Source organism: Punica granatum, chromosome 1 (genome assembly GCF_007655135.1).
Source record: "Punica granatum isolate Tunisia-2019 chromosome 1, ASM765513v2, whole genome shotgun sequence".
Taxonomy (NCBI): domain Eukaryota; kingdom Viridiplantae; phylum Streptophyta; class Magnoliopsida; order Myrtales; family Lythraceae; genus Punica; species Punica granatum.
This window is the reverse complement of record NC_045127.1, coordinates 23143654-23152523: the sequence shown is the minus strand read 5'-3', so window position 1 is coordinate 23152523 and position 8870 is coordinate 23143654. Positions and strand designations below refer to the sequence as shown.

The window sequence follows — 8870 nt, the reverse complement described above, 5'->3', positions numbered from 1 at the left end:
GTAAGTCGAAACAGGACCCGATTCCGCACTCGGGTTGCGCGCGCTAGGTGTGTGGGGGCGTTGGACCCCGTGATTGACAAAAGAGGGTGTTGGACCCTGTGTATATCGTATTCCTAGGGATCCGGGCTCGACTTGCAATAAATAAACAGAAAACAGAGAGTTGTGTCTTTTAATGTCGTGTTTACGTGATTAGCCAATTCGTGCGGGATTTCGATCAAAAGCGTATCTAATTATTCACATGTACATATGAACAAGCAAAATCAGTCACGGCGGAATTTAATTTTGTCAATTTTATGTCCGAATAATTAATTAAACCAATTTTGATGTATTTAATCGATTTAATTCTCTTAAAGCCGAGTGAACATGAGATTGGTTCGTGTGAATTCGTTCTCGCTTCAAACAACCGGTTTTAATGTCGAGTAATTAAAATATTCCAATTCGTGCTTTTGTTGGTTTAATTAAAACAACAATTATTTTATTTTTTGGTCATTCTTTTCTTTATTTTCAAATTTTTTTCTAAATTTTTCTAACACAACAATTACAAATTATCATCGCAATTATCGAATTTATTCACTAATTGAGTCCTATGCATGCCACTAGGTCGGAATAATATACCTAGTCCCGGTTCAAACTGGAAATATGGCGGTCGGACCGGCAGGAGGCGGTTTGTACAGTTCAGACCGGCTGGAAGGGTACTGGACCGGTAGGCTGGGCCAGGCGCGAGCGAATTGGGCCAGGCGCGGGCGAACTGGGCCGCGAAGGGGCAGCGGCTAGGCCGAAGCAGCGGGCGAGCTGGGCCTCGGAGGGAGTTGGGCCGTGCGTGCAGACGGACCGGGTCGAATTCCAGGCTGGGCGAAACGGGTCGAGCAAACTGGGTCGGATCACCTCAGCTGGATTGGACTGGATCGAACGGGCTGGGCCGACTCAACTGGGTTGGACCTGCACAAACAAAGAGATGGACCGAGCCCGTGAGGAAGAGAACGCCGGAGAAGATGACGATGGGCGGAGAGGAGGTTTTCTGGCGAACGCGGGTGGCGATTTCCACCCTTGGGCGCCGCGGCGACGGCGCGGGAGGCAGCGGCGAGCACCGCCAGGGTTACGCCGTGCTCGGGGGAGCGTCACGAGGCTCGGGTTGGTTAGGGATCGAGCAGATTTTCGGGATTCGACGAGGTTTTGTTTGAATTTTCCGGCGAGATATTTCCGAGCTCAATCGCCGGAAATCGGGGGGATTGAGAGGGAGAAGTAGAGGGGTTTTTCTTCCGGGGAGTGTCGCGAGTCCGTTTCCGGGAGGAATTTCGGAAAGAGCCGAGAAAGCCCGAGCGTTTTCAGGGGTCCGGGGAGAGCGAGAGAGCGTCCGCCCCTCCGAGAGTCGGGGGTCCCGGGTTTTTTCTTGCGGGATTCAGCCGGAGAGAGAGGGAAAGCGGTAAGGGAGCGTGCAGGGGAAGCGAGCGGTGGCGTGTCGGCAAGCGTGTCAGTGGTGGCAGGCCGTCGCGGTGGGTGGGCGACCGCGGTGTGTCGGAGATGACAGAGGCACTTCAGTGAAAGAAGGGGAGAAGAAGAGGGGGGAGAAGAGAAGAGAAGGAAAGAATGGCGGGGCGAAAAGGAAGAGGAAGAAAAGAAGAGGGGGCGAAGTGGAAAGAAATAAAGAGCAGGGGCGAAAATGAAAGGGTTAGAAAGTTCTGACCCGCGTCAGAAATTCTGACGCGATTTGACCGGTCAGACGCGATTTGACCGGTTTGATGCGATGTGACCGATCTGACGCGATCTGAGTGGTTTGACCCTTTGAGAGAGGGAGATTTTTTTTTTAAATAAATGAAAATTCCATCCTTTGGCTAGGGTGGACCAAAATGGGGTGCTGACAGCTTGCCCCTCTTTGGTTGCGTGCTCGGATAGAGGATGCAGCCAAAGATCATGAGAAGCACCCCATCGGATGCGTGAGAGAGAATTATGCAAGTGCATGGACCCTGCAGAATAGTAATGATGGGACTCGGCCCTACATAAGAATAAAAGTGAGACTCGGGCCCGCCGAATGTTGGAGATGGGACTTGGCACTGCATAAAAGTAAAGGTGGGATTCGGCCCGGCAGAAAGGTGAAGGCGGGACTCGGCCCTGCAGAAAAGTAAAGATGGGACTCGGCCCTGCATAAGAGTAAAGATGGTACTCGGCCCTGCAGAATATTGAACAAGGGACTCAGCCTTGCATAAAAGTAAAGATGGGACTCGGCCCTGCAGAAAAGTGAAGACGTGACTCGGCCCTGCAGAAAGGTGAAGATGGGACTCGGCCCTGCAAAAGAGTAAAGATGGGACTCGGCCCTGCAGAATATTGAACAAGGGACTCGGCCCTGCATAAAAGTAAAGATGGGACTTGGCCCTACAAAAAAAGTGATGACGGGACTCGGCCCTGCATAAAAGTGAAGATGGGACTCGGCCCTGTATAAAAGTAAAGATGGGACTCGGCCCTGCAAAAAAAGTGATGACGAGACTCGGCCCTGCAGAAAAGTAAAGATGGGACTCGGCCCTACAAAAAAAGTGATGACGAGACTCGGCCCTGCATAAAAGTAAAGAGGGGACTCGGCCCTGAAGAAAAGTGATGACGGGACTCGGCCCTGCAGAAAAGTAAAGATGGGACTCGGCCCTGCAGAAAAGTGATGACGGGATTTGGCCCTGCATAAAAGTGAAGACGAGACTCGGCCCTGCATAAAGTTAAAGAGAGGACTCGGCCCTGCAGAAAAGTAATGATGGGACTCGGCCCTGCATAAAAGTAAAGATGGGACTCGGCCCTGCAAAAAAAGGTAAAGAGGGGACTCGGCCCTGCAGAAAAGTAATGATGGGACTTGGCCCTGCATAAAAGTAAAGATGGGATTCAACCCTGCAAAAAAGTAATGATGAACTTGGCCCTGCATAAAAGTAAAGATGGGACTCGGCTCTGCAAAAAAGTAATGATGGGACTTGGCCCTGCATAAAAGTGAGGACGGGACTCGGCCCTGTATAAAAGTAAAGACGGGACTTGGCCCTGCATAAGAGTGAGCGCCTACGTATCCCGTGAGACCGGGAATCAGAGTCTGTCATTGTTCTTGCCGCTTGGTATCTGTGATCCTGACATCATTAGCAAGTGATAGTGACTTACTAAAGATGTATGGGCATATCAATGCTATGAAGATAAAGTCATTGTGACGCACGATGCTTCAGTTTTGGGTCCCCTAGGTGACCCGTGAAGAATTTTGCTTTGATAAATACGAGGCCTTCAGGGGTTTTTGCCAGCCATGCATGGATATATTAAGACGTCCTTAGTGATGCTAGCGACTCTATGGACTGTTCGACGCGCTCATCGGTTTAGGACCCTTCTCGTCAGGGTAGCGCAGGGCAGCTACATTTGTGACCCACATGGAGGAGTTCTGTGCAAATTTGATCAGACCTCGGCCTAGTCATCCCAGAGTGTTATGACTAGACTCCCGGAAAGGAATGTCTGGGATTTTGACTTTGTAGTAGCCAATTGAAGGGCGGCTGTGACCCATTTGGAGTTATGTAAATGACATGGAGAAAAGAGAAAGCTTGGGGAGCACGTTGCCCCAAGCTAAAAGGATACACGGGTTCTCGCCTTCAGTGAGATGTACCTCCTTTCTCTTACGTCCTTCCGTTGGTGTTGGTTGTCTTGAACTGCTTGGATTGCGTGCTTGGTCGCCCACTGTGCTTGAGAAAAAATCCGCTTTGGACGGTTGAGTTTGGTAGGAGAGCCGATCGGGAATCGCGTTGGAGTAGATAACCTGGCCATTTCCCTTGGGGATCCCTGGTCCGCGCAGTGTGTGAGAGCCTAGGGTGACTGTTTTGTTTATCTCTCATATTACTCTCCTTTTGCTACGGTCACCCACCTCGGGGCCGTACCTCTTAACCTAAAGGGGATAAGCTCTCCTTTTGCCACGACTGCCCACCTCGGGATTTTCAATCGTGCCTCTCTCTTACCCTAACTTTTGCCTAGGTCGCCCCGAGGGGTTTTCGACCTAGCGGGCTCGATTCTTTTGTCTCTCGAGTTTGCAAGGGCGAAGGATTCAAATGATTCGACCTCCGAGTGCATTGTCTTCTGTCTCCGTCGAGGAGTGGTGTCTGCTGCTTCCCCTTTTGTTTTGTCGGGGTTTATTGACTGCTTTTGAATTGGCGGTACCGGTGCTTTTGGTGAACGTCGGCGTTGCCTTGTTTGTTCATTGGCGGGTTTTTCCCGCGTCTTTTCTCTCTCTCTTCTTTGGCGATTTTTTCGCTTCTTTTCGCTCTGTTTTTTTTTCTTGCAGTTGAGGTTTGTTTTGTGCCCCGTGTCTTTGTTTGAAACTCCTCAACCTTGCCTCGCCGAGGCCGCTTTAGTGTGCTTCGCCTCGTGGAGACTCGTTGTATGTTGCTAGCCCTATTTTGTGAGGACTGACTTTCTTGGAAGTTTGACTCTTATGCACTCGGAAGCCGACCTTCGTGTCATTTGCCCTTGCAAGCATTACAAGTGAACTTCCCTTATTGTCTAAGAAAAGAAAATGCGGGACTGCTCCATGAATAAACAACTGATGTTGCCCCTATACGAATGTTAGATGGGGATGCCCCGGTCTTCATTTGTTAAACTGGCCCGTGGCAGGCTCCTGGTTCGATATCCCCGATTGTTTCTTGCTGTTCTTACAGTGCGTGCCTGTTGGAGTTGTCGGATGTTCGAGGAAGACGGTCGCATTGATGCTGAGTGATTCGCTCGATTGTCCTCGTCTTCGGCTTCGTAGGGGGGTACCTCATGGTCGGACCCTTTCCCTATCGAAGTAAAAGGGTGAAGGGCCCGATAGAGTTCTCGAGGAGGTGTGAACCCGCGTATCGCTCTTTGCCTGTGACCTGCGTGTCCCTGTGAAATACGACAAAGGAAGTGATGTATCAGGCAATTATGCGGTGGAATGTGTGGTAAGAAATGTGGAGCGGACCCATGAGAAATCCCTTTGTCCATCGCGTGGCCCATGGGTGCCACGCGTGGGGGTCATTCGTTCCTGGGAAATTAGTTATCACCACACTGAAGTGGTTAGAAGGTGGCCGGGGACCGCATGAGTGTACTTTCCTCCGACACGGGTAGGTAAACGCAGCCGTCCTAAAGATCGAGGAACCGGGTCCTATGTGGACATGCGAATCGAACAGGTTCGAAAGAACTTATAGGGCGTCCTGAGAACTGTCCTAATGCCCCTTTCTAGCGAGGAGTCCGTCTGGGAATGCATTCAGATAAATGTAAAGAGCGAGTTTAGGGAGGAATGTGTATTTGCAAGGCGCATGGTTCCCCTTCTGTTGGTTAGTATCCACCACGGTGGGTGGGTCGGCATCTCAAAAGCGCAGCTCGGAATAACACAGGTCACTGTGTCGGTTGGTTGCGTTTGAGTGGAACCTAGCAATGAAAATAATTATTTTCAGCAGGCGAAAGTGCTTGAAATAAATAAGGAGAAAGAATGTACAGATGCGACGATTTCAAAAACATGCGAAGGTATTTTCATTAAGATCGGCATTTGCGTTACAACAAAAAAAAAATCCCTCTTCCGCCGTGCGGCTTATAGTTTTGACTGCACGTAGGGAACATTTTATGTAGGTAGTCTCATGGGAAAATCAGCTTTTCCTCTTCGGCCTTGTCCTTGCCCCTAGGGCAAATACCTATCAGATTGATAGCCGCGTCAAAGCTTGATCCATGGTCGGGGAGGGAGTTAGCCTGGACATTTGGTGGCTTGACTTCATTGAAAGAGAGTCGGTTCTTCTCAATCATCTCCTGCAATTTGCCCCGGAGGGTATAACAATCGTCCGTAGTGTGGCCCGGAGCGCCCATATGGTATTCACAATGGAGATTCTGATCTTGATTCGCAGGATTGAACTGAGGATGAGGGGCCACGGGTCTAATTTCCTTAGCTGCCAAAAGTTGGCGATAGACTTGTGACTGGGGAACCAGAAAAGGTGGGTATTGCAGACGCGGCCTAGCTTGTCCTCCTTGTCGAGGTTGCAAAGTTGGGGCTCTTTGAGCCGATGGCGGAACTCCTAAAGTTAGGGGCCTATTTGGAGATGCCCAGTGAGGGGTAGGCGCGTAATTATGATCGTATGGTTGCGGGGCCCGTGGCGGAGGATAAGCTGGTGGCGTCGAGTAGTTAATCGGCAGGGCCGGGTATTGCTGCTGGTACTGCATGGGGGTTTGGCGTCCAAGGCTGACGGCATTAACGGACGCGTCTCTGCCCTTTTTGTTACTCGTTGGTGATGGCGCAGTAGTGGCATTCTTGGATGACTGCCCCTCCTTTCCGGTCGATCCTTCTATCTTCCCAAGCTTGATGCCCATGTCAAGTTTCTTCCCAGCATCGATCAGACTGGAGAATGAGGAAGTATGGGCCAATAGGTGCAAGTAGTAGGCCTTTGTGAGAATGGAGTGAAATAACTGGATCTGCTGTGCTTCACTGATTGGGGGGACATGCTTCGCCGCTCTAGCCCGCCACTTCACTGCGTAGGCCTCGAAGCCCTGGTCCTCGGCCATTTCCATTGTACTGAGCTCCAACAGGGTCGGGGGCGTCTCTACACAGTACTTGTACTGGTCGATGAATTTGCCCGATAGGTCCGCCCATGTAGGGATATCCGCGGCTTTCAGTGACATGTACCAGTCAAGAGCCGCTCCCGCCAAACTGTCCTGGAACGTGTGGATGACGAACTCTTCGTAGTCCCAGTACTGCAACATCTTTCCCCTGTAGTGATGGAGATGGTGACGAGGGTCGGTCGTGCCATGGTACCTTTGGAATTCAGGCGCCTTAATCTTCGGGGGTAGCCGCATAGCCGAGAAAAGACTCCAATCGCCATCACCGGCATCGAGGCGGGAGCCACCTGATTGTAGGGCTTTGATGTTCTCTTCCATCTTCAAAAATCTCTGCTCCTGCTCGACCTCCGTCTCTAGGAGACAATTTGTTGGTGGAGCTGCGAAGGCCGCCTGAGTTGGCGTGTTTGGTTCAGAGACAGGAATATTTACGGGAGGTGGTGCTGGGTAGGAGAAGCTGATATAGGGTTGTGGAGCTGGGAATGCGAGAGGCTCGGATGTATAAACGGGAGCGTGGAGGTTTGGTACCGGGAAGACCATCGGCGGAGGAGCTGCGTAAACAGGAGCCGTAACCAGTATGGACATCGGCGGCGGTACAAGAGTGGTCGGATCCGACGGTGGAGGAGGAATGACCGCCGAGAGAGTCACCGATGGCGGAGGGACATTGGCCGGGTGACCCGTCGGTGCGTGTATTGCAGGTGCTTCAACACCTTCCGGAGCATGGGTCGGCGAGACCCAAGGGTTTGGGTCGACCGTTGGCCCGTACCCCGGAGGCGGAGTAGAGTTTGAGGAGGCGCGGTTTGGGCCCTTGAGCAAGGCCATGAGCTCGACCATGTCAGCAGCCATCTGGTTGATCGTACCCCTCAATGTGGTGATGTCGCCTTCCAATGTGACGATGCGGGCACCATCAGTGGAGGTGGACGGTGCTCGAGTTTCCGGCGATGGGACTGGTGGCGGAACTACTCCCGAGTGTGTCGGAGGCGCGCCCGCAGGGGTTGGTGGTAGCGGTGCATGAGTCATGAGCGGCTGAGAATAGACCGGCGTTGGTGGAATGCTTTCCTCGAAACTAGCGGGTTGGTTGTTTTGCGCCATCCTCAATTGCCGACGAGTGGGATAACGATGTGGCGCTAGTTATGGTTACCTGCGTCCCACAAGTTTGTAAGTTGCAACGCGAGCGAGTTCTGCTAATTATATAAATGTACAGAACAAATATAGAGAGATGTGGTGTATGAGATGCATGAATTTTAAAAGCTAATGCCGTCATTCGCATTGATCCCCGGGGTTCGAAAATAAATGTAATTTTGAAAAACAAACCCTAAATCGATCTTCCACCGCGCTCGGGGTGCGAGCGACCACCTCCATGGAAAGCACCGGTTCTAGGCGAGGGCCTGGTAAAGACTATCCTAAGGTGCATGTGAAGGCTTCCACAAGCCCTCTTCCTAGACCTCTCCTGGGAGGTGTTCGCTCAAGCGAGCTTCTGATCGTGTCTCTGTAGCTTGGTGCGGGTCCGGGAGAGCTCCCTCCAGAAGTCACGGTTAGTCGGTGAGTTCCTCATCTTTCTCATCAGTTTACCGGCGAAGGTTATCGATTCTGCTGTTGATGAAAATACCATGATGGTTGTGCCTGGAGTGAGGGATGTCCTAGCAAGTGTGTCGATCTTGGTTTGCGGAGACTCGGTGGGATCCTCGTGTGCAGACGGACTTTGTCGAGACGCGAATCAAGAGACCAAGTGCGGCATCCTTTACCAAGATGAAAGGAAGATCGACTTAAAACTTATCAATGCGAATGGCATCCTAATTTTGAACATTTTCATGATGCATGTTTGCGAAAATGTAAATGCCCACGGCTTAATTCATGTTACAAGGTATAAGTACATCGCTCTTGAAACAGAAAAGGATTCAAATTGGCACGCAGGTCGACTCGATGGACTGTTCGTCGAAGCCGGGTTGGAGGATGGCATGGAGCTCCTGCAGAATGCATGGTTTTAGTGTTACAAGGACCGTGCTACGTAAGGATGGGGGCTCCCAACTCAAGGGTATCAATTCCTTGAAATCGAGCGGGGATCTTTGGGGCCCCAATCGACGGTCCAACCGTGCGACGTACCCTTACTCGGAACCCCTATCTAACCTATGCTCCTATTACCGGTCGTGGGACGCGACCCATAGGTACCTAGAAGCTAGTATGATATGAAATGCATGTGCGGGAAATAAAAGTGCGGAAAGTAGATAAGCAGAAAATGCGGAAAGCGGTAAATAAACAAGCAAACAAAGCAAGCGGGAACGAGCCCGAACCCTCTAAGTGTCCCCAACAGA

The 8870-nt window shown here is 51.2% G+C and overlaps 1 protein-coding gene across 1 annotated transcript; it reads right to left on the bottom strand.

The window, feature by feature from the left end:
* Positions 1–5592: 5592 nt before the first annotated feature.
* Positions 5593–7650, bottom strand: LOC116204540. The gene has a single exon (XM_031536682.1). The coding sequence runs from the start codon at positions 7648–7650 to the stop codon at positions 5593–5595; it is 2058 nt and encodes a 685-aa protein (XP_031392542.1).
* Positions 7651–8870: the final 1220 nt, after the last annotated feature.